The sequence below is a fragment of the Ambystoma mexicanum genome, chromosome 3p (genome assembly GCF_040938575.1).
Source record: "Ambystoma mexicanum isolate Mex_15411 chromosome 3p, UKY_AmexF1_1, whole genome shotgun sequence".
NCBI lineage: Eukaryota > Metazoa > Chordata > Amphibia > Caudata > Ambystomatidae > Ambystoma > Ambystoma mexicanum.
The window spans coordinates 129,958,172-129,982,586 of record NC_090925.1 but is presented as its reverse complement, the minus strand read 5'-3'; the positions used below and the strand labels follow the sequence as shown (position 1 = coordinate 129,982,586).

The 24,415-nt window shown below is 46.6% G+C and overlaps 1 protein-coding gene across 2 annotated transcripts in view; it reads right to left on the bottom strand.

The window, feature by feature from the left end:
* Nucleotides 1–24,415, bottom strand: part of LOC138580158 (proteoglycan 4-like) — a 1,214,734-nt gene that overhangs the window by 295,000 nt on the left and 895,319 nt on the right. For both annotated transcript variants that reach the window (XM_069650488.1, XM_069650487.1), the window contains exon 12: nt 7,894–7,962. In XM_069650488.1, the coding sequence (XP_069506589.1) occupies nt 7,894–7,962 (69 nt within the window). The remainder of the gene's footprint in view (nt 1–7,893; nt 7,963–24,415) is intronic.

Genomic DNA, 24,415 nt, shown 5'->3' with positions numbered 1-24,415 from the left:
CTGGGTTCTTCTGATGAACCGTCTGTGTTGATGGCTCTCCTTTCTCTCCAGAGGTCCAGTCCTTTCCTGTTGAGTTTGGGACGAGCTCCACTGGAAGCCACCCTGCCTGCTGGCAGACAGCAAGGCAGAAGGGGCCCTCAGGGAGTCCGCCCCCAAGACCAGGGAAAAGCGTGGCTGAAAAACCCTGGTGTGCTAGATTGTAGTCAGCACCACGGATGTCAAGGCTGAAGGCTTTCCGTTGAAGTAGATGAGAGGACTTCAATTCCCATAAGACACTGCTGGAGTCGGGCTAGCGTGGGTATCCTTAGCGCTGTTTGGATGGATACAGTAGCCGAGGAATGAGGAAGAGGCCTGCAGAAGGTCGCAGTGGGAAGGAGCGTACAATTGTAGATGTACGCACAAAAACAGGGAGAGAAAGGCACTAGAGCGGGAGAAGGAACAAGGGCTACTCAAGCGGGAGGAACAGAGGAGAGGAGGAAGCACCATGAGAGATAAGGGCTAGGAGCTGAGCGGGCTATCACAGCGGATTGACAAGAGGAAGCAAGCGGGAATACACAAGCGGAGCAAGAGAGGAGCACTAGCGTACGAACCTGGCGAGAAAAGCAAGGTTGTAACGCGTCGACTACCGCGTGTGACGCCTATTTGTATGCGTCATGACGGTAACGTGCAGTGCGTGGGAGACTAGACCGCTGGTGGAGGAACGGGATCAGCCCTTCCATTGGCTCCACAGCTTCCATGGAGCGCGCGTCATGACAGGGACAGAGAGGACCGTCTTCCTCTTGGCCTCACGCCGTTGGTAGAGGAAGCCTTCCTTCTTCTGTTCTTCGGGGCAGAGCTGGAAAAGCTTGGATGCCCTGGCAATCATGGCGTGGAAGGAGCCAATTTTGTTGGGCGGCGAGGCCCGAGGGGGTGGTGATGGCAGGCCCATCCCGTCGTCACCACCGTCGTCATCCGTCCCTGTCCCCCTTTCCTCCCTAGGATCAGAGGAAGGCGATGAAGGCTGAGAGGGCCCCAAAGGCTGGAAGGGTGGGGGTGGACAAACTCTCATCCGCTTGTGTGGAGGGCTTCCCGACAGTCCCGGTTTTGCTGGGTCGTCCGTCGGGGGTAAGGGTTACCTCGTCCTTATTTCCGTACATAAGGCTTGGATTACCATCAAGATGGCCCCTGAGGCTCGGGCACTGGCTGCGACGGGCGCGACGATTGGGGGGTGGAGTCCTCCTCCTCCACGGGCTCGTCAGCGCCACCGTTGCTCTCTTCGTCCGCCTCTTCGGGATTCCTCCCGTGGGAACTGACCTCCTCGAACCTCTTGTTGAGGACCTTCACAACTCCAACCAGCTCCTCCTCAGAGGCTGAATCCGTGTTGGTGATGACCACGGCCCCCCCTCTTTTTCCACCGGGGTTCTCACGGGGTTCTATCGATGGGCTGAAAAGAGGATTCCCTCTGCGGTGGCAGGGAAACTCTGGGCCCCGAGGTCGCCTCCACTGGTGTACTCTCCACAGGCTCGCCAGGGCCGCCACGACTCACTCGATAGAGGGCTTAGCTGGGTGAATCAAGGCCTTCACCACGCTGGGCGCGCATGAGGCCTTCACCTTCGGGGGAGGGTCACCGCCTTGCTCCCCCTCGGCTCACTCCTTCGAGACTCCAGAAGCTTACCCGGGTTCACGGATTCTCTCTTCCCCGAGCCAGAGCGTTGGCTCGTGGTTGATGGCGTCGGTGAAAGTGTGCCCTGCCTGGAAGCCGAGGAGCTCGACCCTTCGGCGCTCCCGGTGCCCGCAGACTCGCGGTGCTTTGCCTTCTGTTGGGCCCCCATCACTGGGGCGCCCTCACAGGACTTAGAAGACCGCTCGGACTTCTTCTTCTTCTCACCTGCTGGGCCCTTCTCCAGCCAGCTGGCGAGGCGGATCCGACGATCCCTCATAGTCCGTTCCGACAAGTTCTTGCAAAACGCACAGTCCTTCTCCACGTGTGTTTTGTCTTCGTGAAGGCAGTAGAGAAATTTCGAATGCTCATCCTCCTTGAAAACATTCTGTAATCCGCATCCAGGGCAGTTCCTGAACATCTTGGATCCGGGCGTCGAGCTTCCCTTGTCCTGGGCCATGTCCACGAGGTAGGCCTCAGATCTTCTGGAATCCTCCAAGAAGCGTAACTTGACGAGACTTCGCCCTTGAGGGGCGTAGAAAATTCCGAAACGGGTCCCCGTTGATCGGAAGTAGAAACGGTGGCGCTTGAGGCTCGATTGACCGAAAAAATTAGATTAAACTCTTTGAAAAAAACACAAAACGCAGTAAAAGCTCGAGAGCTGTAGCATGAAGACTCCCAACACTTGAACGTGTGGTAAAAATCTGAGGATGGCTGCCATGGGAGGGGCTTAGGAAGAGGGCAGTCATTGGCTGGGGGCAGCCTGACGACGGGGAATATTCATGAGCATGTGAATCCATGCCAGACCCCATGCTGGAGAAATTGGATTCAGTCATTTCAGCCGAATCTGAATTTAGCATTGTCTTAAGCACCAAAAGCCATCCAGAGTGGCCACTGGCCGTTGCCATTGTCCAGTTACCGCAGGGGACAGACTTTGGCCATGCACAGAGCAGCCTGGGCTGGCCAGAGTCAAGTCCACCTGCCATTTTCCCAGCTGCATGGCTTTTTGTCGCTCTCCTGACACTCTTTAGCCACATTCATTGTCTTTGGCAACTTTCACCCCCTGCACATGGCATGGCCTTCAATTGCACAAAATGTCCACTGGCCCCGGCATTTAAGCATGTCTTGGGTCCCTCCAAAAAACCTAAAGTGACCCGTGACCCTTACCTGCAGCCAAGGAGAGTGGCCAACTTCCACTCCCCCTATGGGGCCATTGTGTTTGTTTGTTCAAAACATGGCCTGCAGGCATGCCAAGCACCCCACCAAGCCACCTGAAGTGGCCACTGTGCCTGGCCACACGACAAGCACTGTGGTCACAGTGGTTGGCATGGCAGGGTTCAGAGCATGGCTGAAGGCCATGCCTCATGCAAAGTGACACATAGGCATTGGCCACTTTACCCTGACCACGGTCATTGGCCATGTCCTGTGCCCTACCATGCCTGCCAAGGTGGCAACGTGGCCTGCTGTTCAGGAAGGCACTGGGGCCACTTTGCTTGCACAGTGGGTCCACAGGCCACTGGCCATGGTACTTGAATGGTGAGCCATAGGCAATGGTCACTTCTCATGAGGCAGAGCCCACACTCTGCAACGTCATACACAGTGGACATTGGCCTGTCCTGTGATGAGGCTCAGGGAACACTTTTACATCATTTCAATTTTGCACGATCATTGCTAGTGGCTATTTTGCCCAGGGCGTGTTATTTGGCCATGCCCCAGGTCTAGTTAAACCACCCAAAGAGGCTGCAGGACCCCCATTGTGTCTCTGTGGACCACAGGACACGTTTTCTAACACATGGCCCTCAGCTATGTCCTATGCGTTATAAAGCCTGATAAAGTGTCCACTGCTGGTCTGCAACCCATTGGTCATAGCCAGTGGTCAGTCTACAGAAGACGTACCCTTTGGCTTTGCCTCAGGGATTAGGCAAGGCACCGGCAATGGCCTCAATGCTTGTCCTGCGGTGAGGCTCAGTGGCCAGTTTGACCCCATTCAGGGTCTGTGCAGCCAAGGCAATTGGCTTCATTGCCCAAATGATGTTCCTCAACCATGCTCCTGGCCCTGAACAACGACACATTTTCACTGCATGGCTTGGCATACTGTCAGGCCCATTGCCCACTTTGCCCCATTGCAGGTCTGTGGAACATTTGCCACTTTTTTCCATTGTCTAGCCTTTAGGCCATTCGCCATGGTCTGCTGTCATAGCAAATGGTGGAGGCATGACCGTTGATCATGTTCTGTGTGTGACCAAGCCACAGGAAGTGGCCCCTGGGCCAGGCTTGCGGCAATGCTGAGGTGCAACTTTACCATCATCGAAGGTCTTCAGGCACCAGTATTCCCATGAAGCACCAACTGGGTCTGCTTTCCTCTATCTGGGTTTTCAGCCAGGCCCTTGGAAGCCTCAGTAGTCATGAGAGGCTTCAGGGATACCAATAGCACCATCAAGTTCATCACTTATGTGAAGTGGCCACTGGCAAGGCTTGGGGCAATGTCAACGGCCCACTTTGCCAAGGACATGTTCTTTGACACAGGCACAGGAGAGGCGCTGGCAGGTCCACAGGCTACTACTAGCCAGGGATCTGATGCACTGGTAATACAATTACCCCCAGCCACAGAACAGGCACTGGCTTGCAGGTTAACCCACTGGCTAGAGTGAGTAACTGCAGGTTAGCTCAGATACATGTGGGTTAGTCCACAGGACTGATAATAAATGGCTGTTTTTGTTGCCATTTTGGTGGCATAGTGTACCGTTCTTTATCCTCCTTGACGTTACCTAGCATATCAGGGAGCCATTCAGGTGACTGCAATATGCCCATTTTAAACTGGATTAAAGTCTGTGGTCAGTATGACCCAGAAAAATGTCCCCACATATAGGAAGCCATGCCCTTTGCAAATAGTTTTAGACCCAAACAATCAGATTGACCGTTTTTCATCTAGCCAGTCTGGTTGCGATTTAAAACAGAAAGTTGTCTTGTATCGTCTGCGCACACAAACTGAGCATTTAGTATCCCGAATGTAGCCTTGTAACTCCTTGTACATGTCAGGGAAATTCTGTGAAAAGGCTTTGTTAATGGATGTTATAGTTAGGTTAGCTCTATAAAAACGAAGGGAATTCATTGAAACGAGACAAAACCTCAAACATTCACAAATGATGGTTCGGTGAGGAAGTCCCTTGCCTTATTTTGGGGACATACATCTAACAGGGTCACCACTGGCCCTGGATATCCCGCCCCATCCTCTGAACTAATGGCTGATAGGCCTGGGGGTAGCCTTGGAAGGATCCCCTCGTCACCTCACAGCCGGTGGGCATTGGTCCACTACATGAACAACCAAAAAAAACTACTGTTCCTTTAAGAAAGGAAGACTTGTATGGGCAAGAGGAGACATTGGTCTGTGCGAACGCGATCTCCCTAAAATCATACTTGCAGGACAAAAACTTAATTCCCCATTGTGTTCTAAATCCATGTTAGCCCAATCCGATTGTATGGGCAGCTCGATTTACTACAAGTACAAGGTAGCAGCACATGGAAGCAAGACAGTGGCAGCTTCTCCATGCACAAGTGCTCTCTTCGGTGCACAGATTTCATGGGAAAGACAATCATTGATGGGGGACTGGGTAGCTAAAACTCTGGTTCACAACTCCACACTAGGAAATCCCACCTCAATGCTTGCCTGACAGATGTCTACTCTTATACCCAGGTTTCTAACACAGCTTCTCCTTCATAAACGTTCCCAGGTGATACAAATGCCAGAAGGACTGCTCCAGTTACCTGCCTGCCATCGAAAGGAAAGAGACTGGTCGCAGAAACGCATTGTGGGTTTTTGGAGACCATCAAGGGCAGTGTTTGGCAAGTCAAGAGAGAAGTGGAAGAGGATGATTGGAGAGAAAATGAGGAGAGTGGAGGAGGCTAGAGTGAGAGAGAAAGGAGTGGAGCAGTCTGTACAAAAGATAAGGGAGAAGAAACATCAGGAGGTGGGAAGAGGAGTAAATCAGGGGGTGGCAGGAGGAGATAACCAGGAGATCTCTGGAGACTATCAGGATTCAGCAGGATGAGAACATCAGAAAAGGGCAGGAGAGTATCAGGAAATTGTAGGAGGTAAAGAAAAAGCCTTGTAATCTCATCTGTGGATACTGGGGCCAGCAAACTATTCCTGCTTTGTCATCTAGAAAATTTAATTTCTAGGACTACTGGCAGAGACACAACAGGCCTCATTACGAGTGTGGTAGTAATTCTGAATTAAATCCACCCAATTACCACCAAACTCAATTAGCATTACCACCAGTTGGTCCCAGGAGTTACCACCGGATTACATGGGCAGTGAAATTTCCCACAATAGTGGCCGAATTACTTTTAGTTTAGGAACCATAACTGGGCAATCTGTGTGGTTTTGTTGTTTTGCACTATAACAATAGCATCCGTTTAACAAAACTTTTCACTGAATCCCAATAGTTTTTGTAACATCAATTTAACCATAACGTCTCTGTAGCATACATATTGCACTGTATGCATACCTATCCACAAACACATACTTTTTAAAACATACATATATGTCAATGTCCACTTCATTTTGTATGGAACCTACCTGAAGACTGTTTTGTTATCGTACTAAGGCTTGTTTACTATTACCTGACACTGCTCTGCTGACCTTCCTACTGTGTCACCACTCCCTAACTCCAATTTCAATAGCATGTAGTTATGAAACTCTTTGGAGGATGGACAGGTGCTATGAAAGCTACATTACAGGTGATTGGCATACAATACCCGTGTATGATCTCTTACACATGTATTTATTTTTCCCCACCCCAAGATGTCTAAAAACAAACTAACTGCACCTGTCCAGTCTCACCATAGTGTGGTGCAAGACACAAACTGCACTGCTTATGTACAAGGTTTTCTCCATATCCAGACTGATGCATTCATACTCACTGCCATCACCAAGAAGGTGCTGGGTGCATAGGGACATAAAATAATGTAATGTGCTTAAGCTTATATACACTTGCGCATGCTTCATAACTGCAGCATTAGTAGTGTAGCAATGTGCACTGAATTGAAACCTCTCTGTCAGTTCTTTTGTTATGTAACTTGGTAAGACCTAAATGGCCTATTAATGGCCAAGCAAAAACAAAAGAGGTGATGGCTGGAAGGTTTAGAATGAATCTTAACCACTGGTGTTGCTCTGGGCAACCCTCCAGACCACCGTTCTTCGCCTGCCAAGCCATTACAGAAGGGGAAAGACCATATGCAAATCAGGCTTGGCCCCACCCCAAAAGGGGCAGTCCAGGCTGAACTGCTAGGTCACATCCCTTCTGCACAAGACCACAAGCATCCCCAAACATGTTTCGCCCTTGTTGGGGCTCATCAGTGAGGAGCAGCCTGGGTCTCTAGGCCCAGCAGGCACGGGACCCACGTCTGGGCATACCCGTCCCACTCGGGGTGACAAAGCAAAAACAAAGAGGTGATGGCTGGAAGGCTTAGAATGAATCTTAACCACTGGCGTTGCTCTGGGCAACCCTCCAGACCACCGTTCTTCGCCTGCCAAGCCATTATAGAAGGGGAAAGACCATATGCAAATCAGGCTTGGCCCCACCCCAAAAGGGGCAGTCCAGCCTGAACTGCTAGGTCACATCCCTTCTGCACGAGACCACAAGCATCCCCAAACATGTTTCGCCCTTGGTGGGGCTCATCAGTGAGGAGCAGCCTGGGTCTCTAGGCCCCTCAGGCACGGGACCCACGTCTGGGCATACCCGTCCCACTCGGGGTGACAAAGCAACAACAAAGAGGTGATGTCTGGAAGGTTTAGAATGAATCTTAACCACTGGCGTTGCTCTGGGCAACCCTCTAGACCACCGTTCTTCGCCTGCCAAGCCATTATAGAAGGGAAAAGACAATATGCAAATCAGGCTTGGCCCCACCCCAAAAGGGGCAGTCCAGCCCGAACTGCAACTGAAAATGGCCTGCAATTAAAACGCAATTATAGAAATATGGACAGCTGTATACAATATAATTGTGCATCTCAACAGTGAAATGAAGAGGGGAAAGAAGATATAAAATACTGCTTGTACAACGTTTCTAGTCAGGGCAATTTTTAATCAGAGTACTTGCTGTGTACACAAACACACACACTTACACTTACGTTTGAAGGGACGACATGGAGAAAACATGCACTCTCCTCCCATAAAAGGACCCAAAAGGAAGAGCTGCATAGGAAATACCTCAGTGTTGTAATTACCCTCCTCAACACTGGTTTACATACTTACCTGTAGAGGTATTTAGAGAAGGTTGGTCTGGAGTCGTGTTCTGATGTTCATAGCTGACAGTCACTGCTGCTGTAAATGATAACAAATTAAATATGTGTTGGTTGAGAAAATGGGGTACAATTGCCATCCACATGAGCCAGTCAATAATGCTAGTAATTGGCCCCATCTGGACATCTGGGCCGCAGCAGCAGGCGAAGATGATCACCAGGGTTAGAAATGGCATTCACAAATTAATGTATATCGCTGAACCCCATTCTCTCTCGCCATCTCCGTCTCACCGAAGGAATTTATTTGTTAATAAAGAGCATCAGCCGAGTACCTTTACTAGTGATTTTAAGCAACCTGATATGCTGACATGCTGTCGAAATCCTCTGGAATCTGCCAATGTGGGACAATGAAAAGACCTTACAAAAAGCCAGGTTATAGACTCAGTCAAGTAATTAGTTTGATCCATCCTAATACTTGGGAAAAGGTTCCTCAACCGGCACCTCCGCACTGAGCACCAAAATGACCCAGACCAGGAAGGGACGCCGAGAAAGGGCACAAGACAGGGCCGCACTGGACACAGACACACAAATCCAACCTACCACCAAAGCAACAACCGCAAATAGAGGAAACACAATGCCAAAAACCAAAACGACCAGAACAAACTTCCAAAGGGAAAAATCCTTATATCTCACACCATACCTCGCAACAACCCCAGAACCATGATACCCCGACGACACAGAGACATCCAGACACACAAAGAACAGCCCGAGACAACCAGGAAAAAGACGGGAGCACCCAAGAAGAATGTGGATAGAGTCCGAACCCATCACCCCATAGATCACAAGAACAGAAGGACACCTTCAACACCCGCGCCACACCGGACATAATGACGACAAAGATCTTATAACCAGCAACCCAAACATCAACGTAACTGACCAATTCAACGAAGAAGAAGCCTTCACAGACCTTCACCTAACCGGCACAAACAGAGATGCAACACCACTGAACAGCCAAGCTTTCAATCTAGCAGACCGCTTCAATGAAGATGCAGTTTTCGCTGATCCTCATACGCCCTCCTCCAATGAAGATGCAGCCTTCGCTGATCCTCATGCACACCCAATCAATGCCAATAACGATGCACTGCAACCAATCAACCACAAACCAAAACAAGGAACAACAAGCAAAACCACACCAAAAAGATACACTGCAACCTCATCAATGCAAGGTCAATGTCCAAACATGCCACTGAGATATACGATCTGCTCTGCGACGGAGGGATCGACATCCTGTTTGTAACAGAAACTTGGCTAGATGACAACTACAAGATCGCTCTCAACAACTGCCTGCCTGAATACTTCAAATGTGTCCAAGCAAACAGAAAAACCAAAAGAGGGGGAGGACTGGCAATCATTCACAAGGAACACCTGGATATCAAATTGGAAGACCCACTAAACATTGATAAATGCGAATCCCTAATCATACGTCTAGCAGTAAGCCCCAAAACAAACCTGAAATTCATACTAATATATAGACCACCAACCTACGATGCAACCTTCATAGACGCCTTCACAGAAGCAATCACAGTCCTAGCCATCAAACACAATCACCTGATAGTCCTTGGAGACTTCAACATCTGGTTCGAAGGAGAAACCACGACCAAACAAAAATCGCAAACCAGCCAACTAGCAGCAATGAACCTTCAACAACTAGTCAAAGGAGCAACCCACTCGGCGGGGCATACACTCTTCCGGATCAAACTACTCCTTACCACAGCACCCTGAATTCAAATACCCTGGAGCGACCACCTCATCATTCCCTTCGTAATCAAAATGATCACCCCAACAAACAGTCAACCGGACAAAACAACGAACACCATGAAAAGAAATTGGAGAACCATCAAAAACTCCAACATGAATGAACTCCTGGAGCTAAGCAAACCACATCCAACAATCATGGAAGAAGATGACCTGGACAAAAAAGTAACCCTGCTGCATTCCTGGATTATAACTACTGTAGACAACATCGCCAAAGAAAAACCCTTCACTTCTTCTCATAAACGGGCAATGGCAAAATGGTTCTCCCCACTACTTAGCACCATGAAAAGGAAAAACCGAAGACTAGAACTTGATTGGAGAAAACCAAACCATGCGGCGAACAAACTGAAATTCCTACAACACAACCGGGCATACAAAAAGGAAATACAAAAAGCAAAGAGGAAACACTACGACAACCGAATCTTCAAAGCACCAAACACCCAAAAAGAACTCTTCAAAATCATAAACGAAATAAAAAGATGTAACAACACACCAACTCTGTCCACAAATCTTTGCAATGACCTCGCAGACCACTTCAAAAACAAAATCACCAACATCCAACAAACCATACAAAGCAGACTGTCTGGTCTGACCACGAGCCCCACCTACAACCAAGAGGAGCACCCAAACAAACTACAAAGCTTTCCAGAAATGTCAGTGGAGACATTCGTCAAACTGGTGAATGAAAGCAATAACTCAGGGTCCCCTAAAGACCCCTGCCCACCAGACATATACAAATCGATTCTTAAACAAGGAACGCCCATGCAATATCACAGGAACGTCCTCAACCATTCCATCGCAACTGGGAAAATGCCACAAGCCTTCAAAACTGCATACATCAGGCCACTACTCAAAGATACAGCGGGAAACGTAGAGGACCTCTCCAACTACAGACCCATCTCCAACATCCCGTATACAGCCAAGCTGCTTGAAACGTACATATACAAAACAACCCAAGAGTTTATAGAAGAGCACAGCCTACTAGACCAGGCAAAAGTTGGATTCAGACCACTGAGAGGAACGGAATCAGCTCTACTCTCAATATGGGACGATCTAGAAATCAACGCAGACTCGGACAACTGCACTGCCTTGATACTCCTAGACCTATCGGCAGCATTCGACACAGTCGACCATGACACCCTCATAACGAGATTAGAAGGACTTGGAATAACAGACACCGCCCTACTATGGATCATATCTTTCCTAACAAACAGAACGGAAACCGTATGGATGAAACCCTTCAAATCCAGCCCGAGAGATTCCAACTGTGGAGTACCACAAGGATCATCCTTCTCCCTGCTACTATTCAACATCTACCTGTATCTACTTATCAGAATCATCAAAAGCCACGGACTCACCTGCTACAACTACGCTGACGATACACAAATAATCTTCAAAATACAAGACAACCCGGAAATAAACTCAAAGCTAGAAAACTGCCTCCGCGATTTATTCTTCTGGATGGACTCCAACTGCCTCAAAATCAATCCAGGCAAAACTGAAATAATGATCATCACAAAAATGGAGGAGAAAACCAATTCATCCCTTGGCCAAGGGAACTTGGGACAACCCCAGCACCCTCGCCGATTGTAAAAAACCTGGGGGTTCTGATGGACAATAATCTCACGATAGAGCACAAGTAAACGCTCTCCTCAAGAAATGCATCTTCCTCCTGCGAGCGGCAAAGAGGATCTTACCATTCCTATCGTTCGCCAATGAAACAACTACAATCATCACCTTCGTCATGTCCAAAGTAGGCTACGCCAATAGCCTATACCTAGGCATGCCTGAACTACTCTTAAAAATACAACAATGCATTCAAAACACGGCAGCCAGACTACTTCTGAAACTACCCTGAAGAGGACACACTGCACCAGCGCTGAAAACACTACATTGGCTACCAATAAAACAACAAATAAAATTCAAAACAATGTGCATTACGCACAGAGCAGTACACAACGAAGGTGCTGAGTTCCTAAGAGAAAGAACTGTGCCTACATCAACCAACAAGAACACTCAGATCAAGCATGGACATCCGCCTGGAAGTGAAACCCTACAACAAAAATTGGAGGATCCTCCTTCTCTCACCAAGCCCGAAAACCTGGAACAGCCTTCCAAAGTACATATGTAACACAAGAAACCACCTATTATTCAGGAAATTACTCACAAACTGGCTCTTCACGTCATAACTAGAAAGACCGGCCACAGGGGCACACACACAACTGAAACATCAATGAACATAGAGAGACCCTGATCCACACCTAGCAATCAATGGGTAAATATCCCATGACATACTAAACGACCAACCAGGAGACAGCCGCAATAAGACCGTAAACATAGCAAGACAAAGAAAGAAACACTAGGACGAATCATCAAGCGGTCCATGACCTTAAACTATAACCATCCCCAACAGCGCTAAGGACAACATATAGAGAGGGAAAGGAAGCACTGCGCCACGAGCCCCAATCCAGTGTGGTGAGAAACAGAATGTTTAATCATTACACACTGTCCACCAATACACAGCAGGAAGCACAATGTCCCACCACACAAAAACTACAACTAAACAATAGCCCCAAGGATGTTCACCCCACAGAAACCAAGGAACCAACGGAAAGACAGTCAGGACAGAAGGAAACGAACGACTGAATACACTGGCTCACCAAGAAGACGCCAAATCAACACCACTCCGACCCTGAACCATTCAAAGCCTCAACCGACCAGTGTCACACTAGATAACCTGAGAATAGATATTACATACCCAGTACCACACCCGAAGAAAAAGTTCAGATGCACCTACAAATCCAAACAATACTCACTATGATACAGCTGGATCGGCGCAGCACCACCAAAGCAAGTCAGCCCACGAGGAACTAGCAACAACCCAACCCACACGTATACAACTCTAACTGAACCATAAGTACCTGAATCAGGATACAGACCCCACTAACCCAACCCTCAATCTTCTGCATACTTAACCCACACAAAGCCACACAACCATCTCTCTCCCAGCAATCCGCACGCACTTTACCACACCGCATCAACAACACATAAACCTCACCCACAGCACTCGAGGCCTCGCCCGATCCAATACTAGCACCGAAGCCCAGCACTCGGTGTATACCGAGCTGAAGCTGCCAACAGCACACCACTTCTCCCACTCTCCTTCTCCCCTCCTCCCGACTAACTCTACCCGTCCTTCCTGTTTACAGATCCGCCATAGCGCATGGGGACCAATTCCGTTGGTGACGGTGTGCTATACAAGTACCTATAACATAACAAAACCTAACATAGCTGTCAATATGTCACCCATGCACATTAGGTGCCTGAATAAAAAGGTTATTTACCATATGAATACTGTGCTGAACGCCTATACTTCCATTCCACCATGCATTTGGAATATAGTCTTCTATGGGGAAGGGATTGGAACCTGATGCAAAGCATAAAAATAAAAAAAAAAACATTGATTAGGGCATCCGTGCTTCGGAAGCCATGCCCAGCACTGATCTTCATTAGAGCCTTGTTCTCAGCACAACTGCCAATCCTTTAATCCAGCACTGTACACCACGGGATCATTTCGAGGAGGATGGAGGATAGGATTTATGGAGAAAAGAAAACTATGGACTAGGAGTACAGTATTCACGTTTATATTCAGTATTCAATAAAATTACAAATAAAATACAAATACAAATACTAGTACATCAAAGATACCTAACAGTGGGTATTGTTCTGCAGTATTGGTATCTGTATAGGTTTACATGCATATTGAATAAAGCCAAAGCTTATGTGGGAACCCACCAGTTACAAATAAACATATTGTTCACACCAATACAAATATGTCTACGTGATTATGTGCCAGTCCAACATTAATTTTCTAAGGGCAGCAGGGCTTGTTTTTAACCCAATAGCCACCTGCCCAGCTGACCTAAATCCACTACATCACATCACACCGCGAATTCGAAAGAATGTCACATTAATGATAATTACAATCTCTAGGGATGCCGGCTTCAGTTGTGAATCTTATTAAATACAAATGCCTGGAAGGAAGGTTATAAATGTAACCAGCAAGTATCAGAGGGTAGCGGAAGAGAAAAGTGGACACACAACAGATGTTCTGCACACTCAATTTAAGAGCTACAATTTAAAACAAAGAGCAGCAGACTTAGCCCGTCTCTAATCATCGTGTGGAACTCGAGAGGTCACACCTATCCTTTTAATAAAGATTTCAAAGACTTATTTCCAGAGACCTTTTAAATAGATTTGTTATATTCCTGCTGACAAAGGAGTGCTGGGTCACCCATATGGGGGTCTATTGACAGCAATTAAGACTTCTCTTAATTTAAATTGCGAACAGTGGGTCACTACGTCGAGGGATGTGTTGGCAGTTAAACTCGCCTACAAATGTCAGGTGACAATATAAACCTTGAATATTTAATCCTTAATAGATACTGGAATCCACGCTGGGAAAATATTGCTAAATTCTGCATGGTTTTGGCAGATGTTTTTGACTTATCGTATGGGGAGTCCACAGGAGAGGTAATAGTGGCGGGCAAAGGCAATTCTAACACTGATTGTTGCTCTGATTGTATCATCCTCTGTTATGGATGAGCCACAAAAAATGGAGTCCAAAAAAAGGGCCAGAAAATGTTTAGAGGTAATGAATGCATGGGTTTTACACATGGCCCCACTCATACTCTGGCCTCGCTCCATGCCCTGGAGATCAATCTGGGCATAATCTTCGACCTACCTATCGTGAACAGTGCCCTACTCCTGCGCCCTGCGAAAACTATAGACGCTACCCTGGGCTGCCATGACTAAGGGGGCGGGCAGGAAACAGAGTGTCTAAAACCTAAAATTGAAACAATACAAAATACTAGTCTAATTCATTATTTGAATACACTTGTCAGCATACAGAAAAGGAATCATTCCTGTTCTTAAGTTCATAAATAAAAGCTTGCCAGACTTTTACCAAGGCCACCGATCTCGATAGATTACATCCAGACAGGCAGTTCAACAAAAACGTCTTGTCACTTATGTTGTCTATTTGATCCGTAAAATTACTATAGTACCTCACATAATAGTTTATCATGGCTTTACACAGGGTCATCACATGTCTCAATGATTCAATAGACTTTGGACTATTACATAAACGACACTTACGTTCTTCTATAGGCACTGGCAGCCATGAACCCTTAACCTCCATAACCAGTAATATTTACTGGCATCAACATAAAGATCCTTCTAAATGTTGTGCTACGGAACTGACATATATATATTTCTGCAGAGACCGGTATGCCCGGAGTAAGGACGCAATGAGGATAACCTTTCAATATGCTCATGATTGAGAGAGCAATTCCATTCCAGGGCCTTTTTTTTTAAATGAGCTTAGTATAGCACCCAAACCATCCAACCAATCAGGGGACCACGAAAGATACCCAAAGAAATTCAAATGATTTTGAATCTGCAATGGTCTTTGTATCCTCATAGAACTTGGCAAAGGCTGCACATATGGAAGCGCTGTAAGTACTCCTCATGCTTGCGATGAGTACATGGTATAATACCTATTTCACTTCCATTTGGGAGCAAATGTCATATTGGTGGCAGCTAGTGCATGTGTCTCTTATAACATTGCAACCTGAGGCAAATGGCGATTCATGTAGGCCGCCAGTTTCCTGGCTTTCACCGGATTATTGACTCTGCATACTTTCCAAATGAGAAACGACAGTGCAACCGGCAACGTTGTAGCCTGCATCTCCATATTTCGTCAATATTTTGACCTATTGCCTTCTGCTGTATCATCACGAACACCAGTGCTTGCATTGTGTACCACCACGCCAACTTAACCATGCAACTTAATTCAAAACCAACCCTTCCCCACCCACAGTGTCCCTCCAAACTTGACAGTGAAACCCATAACCAAACATCATTTGAAAAGTGAGAAATGGGGGGGGGGGAGTTGCGAGCAGCATGTTAACCCTTCCGCAGACGAGGGGGATGGACCCGCTTCGAGCCTCCTCATTGGCTGAGGGGCTGCCACACCCCCCGGTGTGGACAAAGCAGGGAAATGCCGGCCGAGGGATTCTCGTCCGGGTAACGACCTGGCGAGAGCCAATCAGAATGTGGTTTACATTCTGCTTGACTCTCGCCCGGTACTAATTGCTGATAGGTCATCTAGCTTTGTGTTCATGGAGGCAAATCCACTCTGCATAGCAACAATGATAGGATATTGCGGATCTTGGGCGACAGGGTCCTCCACAATCATCCTCGCAGCTGTGGGAGGTCCTCTAGAGGGAGTATTTGTGTAGAAGTCCATGGTGCCATGTTATTTGTTAGAGCTTCTGGTCATGGCTCATCCAGTTGAGCTGCACAGTGAAAGGCAAACTGTGGCATAACTACCTTGCTAGTGACCCCCAAAGCGTGTGTGCAGCTGCAGCCTCGTAGGGGTATTATATGTCACTCACCACCAGACTGGCCTCAGTCGCTTGTGGATGCCTCTCTGGTCGCTGTAGGGCAAGCCGCAGGCCCTCACATCTGGCCACCACTGTCAGTGCAGCTTTCGATTTCGTTAATCAGTCCACCAGGGTGTGGCGCCACCAATTTGATCAGCGAGCTGCTGTCACGCACCCGGTGAGGGTAGCATAGTCGGATTCAAGCAACTGACTGTTCTGCAGCGGCACAGGAAAACGTGTGCAGGCACTGATTTACAGTACTAGTCCAGGAGCGCAGGATAATAATTAGGATGTTTAGATGGGCTGCAGAGCTTCGTGTTTAAGCAGCCATCTTGGCTGCCACTCAGCTGCGCCCCCTTCTGGTCCCTCACTTTTGATACAGAGGATATCTACCAGATGATAATGAAGGCTAGTCTTTCAAGAGCCACTGGACCTGACGGAATCCCAATGGTGTTATACAAACAAAGTCCATCGACATGGTCTGAGATTCTTTTAGAATTGTTTAACCATATCTTGCCGACCAAAAAACACTGGATTCTTGGAAAAAATCTATATAAGTTCTGATTTTCAAGAAGGGCAATAGGGACTGTTCCTCAATCTATGGACCCATTGCCTTACTCGACTCGGCAAACAAGATTTTTTTCAGCAATTATTTAATGAATTCTAAAAACTGGATTGACAAGTACAAGCTCTGACAGAAGCATTTCCATCATACAGAGGGTTTCAGCAGGGGTGTGTCTTGGCTCCCACACTTTTTAAGTTGTATATTGTAGAACTCCTAACTGCAATTGCGTCACAGGATACTTTACCATCTAATTTGGGTCATCTGGACATCCGGCATTTGGCATACCGGGATATCATATTGATGGACCAAACACCCATGGACCTGCAGCGTACTTTGAATTCCATTTCTAAATGTATGTGTGATTTAGAACTGAGAAATAAACTCAACTAAAACAAAGATCTTAATCTTTAACCCTAAAAGAGATAGACAGAGGAACTTTGCCTGATACTCAATAACAAGCTATAGCAGATACCTGGCTATGCCTTGGCATTAACTACGAACAACATAGCAAACCTGTAGCCCTATTTAAAGAGAGACGAAAAGACTGCCTTTTAAATCACAGATGAAAAAAATAGATAATTTGTTGGGGTGGATTGACAGTTAGTTGGTGAATCATTATTCTTGTTTAGGTTTACTTGAGGGTGATATTTTTGCAGGGGAAGGGTGGGGTTTGGGTTCGTTTTGAACACAATTGCAATTGTGTGGAGCTTTGCGGCCTGGTGTGATAATACCAGTAAGTATTTTAGTGTTGTGTTGTTGTTTGTGGTCAGTTTGTCTGTGTTTTTGTTTGTCTGGTGTTGTGAGTCTGGTAGGGAGACTGATTCTTTCAAGATGTCGTTCCAGGGCAAGCACAGTCTGAAAGTGATTTCTTGGAAAGTGAAATTTGAACAAAAAAGAAGGGTCCTAGATCATTTGGACAGATTGAAGGCAGATGTTGCCCTTCTGCAAGAGACATTTTTGGTGGATTTGAATGTGGACCTGATGAAGAGGGGGTCGGTGGGTTCAGTATTCTCCTCTTGTTATTGTTCTATGTAAAGTAGTAGACTGTAGTGGGAATGCAGGGTTCACAAGGTAGAATTTATTGCTGTGTTAACCTTTCCAACAGCCTCTCATTATAAACAACAAAACATGCTTAAATGTGGCTCAGCAGGCTTGCTCGGGAAAAGGGTGAATCAATTCAGAGTTTGCATGAATGTCCTCTTAACATTTGATCCTCTTTGAAAGAAAAATAATCAGGTCATATAAATTCCTTTCCCCGGACACTAGCTTTCCATTCCTTAGCCAGCTGTCCAAATTGGGTTAAAAAAAACAAAAACAAACAGAGAGGGTAAACCCACGGAAACACTGTCCTTTGAAAATGGTTTAAGGCCAGATTTTCCTTGTCAGTGAATCCGCTTCAGTAGTGTTTCCCGGCGCTGCCGCTCTTCGAGCCTCCCCTGGCGGAGAGTCTGCCTCTTGATAAGGATCTCAGCGATGCCGCACCTTCAGCCTCCTAGTACGCCCAATGTACATCCCCTGGGGATTCCTCCCACTTCTCTGTGGTCTCCGGCCAGTGCTGCTGCTGTAATGAGAGACACCTGATGAGTTTTCCGGGGCTTCTTTTAACTCATGCTTTGCTCCTCCCCTCCCCTCAGCTTCCACCTGCCTTTCCTGTTCACTCCCCATACCTGCAGCCAGTTTCTCTTCACTCCTCCACCCTGCTCCATGCACTGTTTGTCCCACACCTGCAGCCAGCTTGCCTTCACACCTCCACCCTACTCCATGCACTGTTTGTCCATCCCAACCTGTACTGCTAGGGGTGTACCTTTCACTGTACCACATGACAGGGCTGTATCTATATCGCTTCCCTTTGTTCATTTTATCTTTTCCCCCACCTGGTCTCCATTTCCTGTGGTGGTTTATGGGACATGTAGTTTTGTTCTGTCCTCCTGTTAATTAACTTTTTGGGGGCTGGGTCTGAAAGTTAGAATGGGGTTGTCTTTTATCTCCATTGCCTCTTTGACCTCCTCACATTCTAATTTGAGTATTTTGTTGAGAAAGGGTCAGCCCTTGACTGTTCGTTCGACTAATGAGTATAACGAGGGCCGGATCATCTATGTGGCCCTCAGGATTCAGTCATCAGCATTTGTTATATCTATACCCCAAATGGGGGAGATGGCTACTTTTTTAGGGCACTCGCCCAGTTTCTCCAAAGGTTTGGGCAGATCGATATGATTCTGGGAGGAGTCTTTAATGAGACAATGGACCCGTATGTGGATCAGAGTGTGGCTTCACAGCTTGCGTGGGAGGGAAAAATATGTCTTTACACGCATTGGTTGAGGAGTTCCATTTTGTGGATGTGTCGGTATTAGCTAATCCTACTGTTAAAGGCTATACTTATCACTCTGGTTGACACATGAATTCTCACAAATTGATATGCTATTGATTGCTAGCCATTGTAGCCAAAATCTCTTGAATGCGGATGTGAATGCTATACTAATCTCTGACCATGCACCGATTTGGATTGAGGTATGAATGTCTTTCATAATACCCAAATCCAACTACTGGAAGATGAATACTGCACTGTTAAATGACACTGAAATCTTTATATATAAAGATGAATGTATGTATGTGTGTATGTGTCTGGCTATACAAATCCACACCGTTGAACCCACGTCTACCAAATTTTGTATGGATTCCTCTTTTGTCTGGAGCAAGATCGTAGTCTATGTTTGGATGCAAAAATCTTATATGCAAAAAATATGTATAACATTTGTATAACATTTGTATACAATTTGTATAAAATTTTGTATGTGTGTGTGTGTATGTTTGTCCGGCTATACAAATCCCCACAGTTGAACCCACTGCTACCAAATTTTGCATGGATACTTCATTTGTCTGGAGCAATATTACAGTCTATGTTTTGATGCAAAGAATTTACTCTGTAGACACCTTATTTACTGATGGTCACCCCGATTTACTACAGTAGATACTAGAAGAAGGCAACATTTTGAAACGCGTCTGAAGCAAAATGTTCGATATGTTAGTTATTTCTTCAACATTTTTCACTACTGTATACAGTCTGAACATGTTTATTAAAGCAATTTTAAAGGAAATAACAAAAATAATTACATTTTGTGTTATTATGCCACTCAAAATCTGGGAAATTGCAAGGTCATAGTTTACTTAAGTTTATGAACAAGAAGAGAGCACAATCAATCAATCTTTCTTGGATATTTTATCAGATGTGCTGAAGCCATTAAGTGACTGAAACATGCCGCCTAAAAAACAAACATCACTTGGAAATGCTCCATCTGATGCAAAGCGAAAATCAATATCAAGAGCTTCTGAAACACAACAACAAACAGCAGCACAAATTGCTGACCAGAGGACAAGAGCAACTTTCTCCAGGGCAAATGAGATGCCAGAGAAAACTGAAGCAAGGCTTGCTGACATAAGGACACTCTAGGGCACACGAGACAGAAGAGCAAACTGAAGCAAGACTTGCAAGAGCCTTGCAAGAGCCACATCCTCCAGGGCACATGAGACACCACTTGATGAAGACACAGGCAATTGATTACTTTTGTATGTCCTTAGATCTGTGGAGTGACATAGTAAGCTTTGAAACGGTGGCAGATAGCAACAGCGAACACAATCCCTTAATTTTGAAATTAGGCGGGATGTTTGGGGGTAGGGTGCTCATCCCAAAAGAGCAATTGTCGGGATGAAACAGAAGCCGTCTCCAAAAGAAAAGTACGCTCGGGGTGAATTCAGGAGTCAGGCCTGCATCTGAGTATTGAGGCTGGGATGAATCCGGAACTCTACGGCATTATTGAGAACGTGGCCAACCGAGTGCAGGCACAATTACACTTCTTTGCAATCTACCGCTCTGTCTGCATTCACGGACCAAATATAAAATGACGCTGCCACATCAGTGGCTGCATAAAGCAATAGAAACTTATGGACGACTTCGGAAACAAACGCATGAACTGGGCAAGTGCCTCCTTCATCGCAAACGGCTCTGAAACTTGTGTAACATGCTGTGCAATTTTCCCTCTACAATGAACAAAAATAATATCGGCATGATTGCGTGTCACCAAAGGGTCACACAGAGAAACCAAAATCAGGCACTTCATTGTAGCTACTCCATAGCACTACACATGCACATGATTGATTGCAAAATGAGTAGCCACTGCACAGTGTTTTCCATTCACTATCAGTCAATGTATGTCTGAATCCCCTAAAACCTGCACGCTGTGCCTCGTGAAACACACAGCCATAACCGCACCCTCTGTATTTCTGTCAACAAATACAGTGTGCACAGTTTGTCTATACACACCACAACCACAATCTTTATTGCCCAATCCCATAGCCTCTGCAGGCCCATTTCTATGGCAATCATCTTCAAAGAGGGCATATGTAACACGTGCCACCCTGCAACTTTTCATGCTGGGCGCGCGCAAGAGTGGGGGAATAACTTTCAACCAGGGGAGCGGACGTCATAAGTTGTGGTGGCTCTTAAAAGAACCTGTTTTTTTTTTAAAGGTGCTTCCCTAGAAACACTTTTTTGCGGTTTTCATACGTAAACGTGTGTTTTCAACGTCAGCTCACATTCTTACAATAGGGTCTTCACTGCAGTGTGTAGATTGTGAAATAAACATTTAATTGCCACTGTTCGACAAAGACATGCCATTTGCCTTGAAAAGTTGTATGTATCGCAAACCAATGTTCTCATTTTCACAGGAGAACATCCAAGCAGCACACAAGAAGTTACACATGCTTCTGTTGATGAGACCCCTTCCGACCTCTGGCTGGCAACAGGAATCATTGGAATACTTCCACAATATTCTTGGGAGTATACATGAGAAAAGCACCTTGGCAGTAGGAAAAATGTGCTGCACTGCTTTCATCATAATCTTCAGTTGATGGAACACACAGGAACAAGGCATGTAACCCAAAAAGAAGGCTCCAATGTGCACAATCACAACATGAACAGTTGCCGAAGAGGCCATGCATCGACATTCTACACGCAGTCTGCCTAAACAGCATGCTTCGACACTACACCACAAAGCGTCCACTCCCTCCAAACCGAAATTGCCAGACAAGTCTTCTTGGAGGGCATACACGCACAGATCTTCCACAAAGCCATCACCCACGACGAAAACTGTGAGTCTTGCCATATATGCCAGCTGCAGTACACAAAGTAATGGAAAAAGTGAATGCCGCCCTTTCCTGTGACGCACACTCAGAGCATCTGATTGGCCAAAGGCCATAGTCCCATTCCCATTGGCTACCATGGTGAGAAGCGCAAAATGTGCCACGTGCCTTTACCCAATGACCGCGAGGGCCGCGCCCCGGTGAAGCAGGGGGACTCCTTCTCCCTATTGGTGCTCTTTCCTGTGACATACACCTTGAGCACCTGATTGACCAAAGACCATAGTCCCATTTCCATTAGCCAGCATGCTGAGAAGCGAAGAATGTGGCACGTGCCTTTCTCCAAGTACCGCGAGGGCCGTGCCCCAGTAAAGCAGGAGGAGTCCTTCATCCTATTGGCGCAGCTTTCCTGTGACGCACACCCTGAGCACCACCTGATAGGACAATCACTATAGTCCTATTTCCATAGGCCAGTATGGTGAGAAGCGCCGAATGTGGCACGTGCGGGTCCCCAAGGACGTCGAGGGCCGGGCCCGAGTGAAGCAGGAGTCCCTCATCCTATTGCCGCACACCCTAAACATCTGATTGGACAATCCCCACCATTACATTTCTGTGGCTGCCACCCGCAAAATCCCCAGATGTGGCTTTCGTGCTGCGTGCGGGTGTGGGGGTATGACTTGCAACCAGGGAAGGCGGGAGTTGCCCTCTTAAAATAACCTGTTTGTTGTTTAGATGCTTCTACAGAAACACCTTTTTTTGTTTTTATTAGTTTTTGTGTTTTCTTGTGCTCACATTAGTACAGTACACTCTTCACTGCATCCTGTAGACGAGCAAACAAAACTGCATTGCCAATGGGTGACAACAAAATGCAATTTTCTTTGGAAAAACTCATATGCATGCTGCCGTAGTGGATGACGATAACATCTACTACTGGAAAACTGGCGAGATCTTTGCAAAGTGCACGCATATAGGCAAAATTGCACTCATACACAGCGTTCCACAATGCGTCCACTCCTTCCAAACCAAAATTGCTGTCAAAGTGTCTTTGCCAGGCATAGTTGTGCTGATCTATGACAAAGGGATCACCTACAGTTAACACAATGCGTTTCGCCATGTCAACCACCCTCAGTACGCAGAGTATAATGTACAACAGTTTCACCTCCCCTTCCTGTTAACCACACCCACACTACCTGATTGGCTAATCCCCACACAGCCATGTCAATTGGGCAAGGTGGTGTAAAGGCCATATTTTGGCACGTGCACCTCCCAAAGTAGTGCAAGGCCCTGTAAAGCTGGAGCAGTCCTTCTTCCCTTTGCACTAACTTTTCTGCAGCTCTACTTCATTGGGTTACGCGTAAATAAGCACACACGCATCCACCAATCACATCGAAGCCGCCATCATCCAACACTGTCACTCCTGTACAACACTTGAAATGTACCGTTACACATTTACAGTACAAATGTCGTGCCATTCCAAAGCACGCCCACTACAAACTTCAATTAAAGTATGCATGATTTCTCCATCCACATACATTGACATAGCCACCCAGGATGTGGCATGTGTAATCCTGAATGTACCGCATAATCCACTACCTTTTCGTGATAGTGAGTTGGGGGGTTGGCGGGGTAACCAATATCAATCTGGGTAGGGGATTCGGTCTTCCATCGTACATCTATAAACGTTTTTTTTTACCTGCGTGCAAGCTACTTTTTTTGTATTTTCTCTTTATATGCATTTCTGTTTGCCTCTCCTCACATTTTTACCACATTCTGGTCAATGCTTCTTGCACAGTGTAAAAGAAAATGGCATTGCCAATGGCGCTCAAATAAATGCCATTTCTACAGAACCACTGCATATTTTGCGACCTCATGATCTCATAGAGAGTGGAGAACATGCCAGCAGTCTACATAAACTCAGACATAATTCTATGTATAGCACACCTTCCTACCTCTGTGTGGGGACAAATTACACTGTCATGGACCCATACTCCTTTTGGTGTTATGCATGAGAAAACAACCTTAGCAGTATGAAAAATACACATTACCGCGGTCAGTGACCTCTTCAGGTGACGGATTAATCGTCCACACAACATGGAACCCAAATGTAGACTTCCATAGTGCACCACGACAAAGTCCACGTTCGTGACAGATGCCACATATCTGCGGTCACCCTGACAGGCCCAGAAAGCGTCCATTCCTTCCAACCCGAAATTACCAGCAATGCCTCTTTGCACACAACACCTGTGCAGATGGCACACAAATGTATCACTGACAATAAGCACTGTGCGTCTCTCCATCCCGACAACCCTCACGACACAGTATTGGGATGAAATGGTACCGCCCCTTCCTGTGAACCACGCCCTAAACTCCTAATTGCCTATTTACCACAATTCCATTTGCCTTTCCACCCTGCTCATAATGGCAGGATGTGCACGTGCGCTTTCCCATCTACAGTGAGGGGAGGGCCACGGCCTAGTAAAGCTCACACAATACTTCTCCCCTTTGCACGGTCACTTTTTGCACCACTCCCCCATTGGGTGCTGTCAAATTTCCAAACACGCATGCAGCAATCAAAT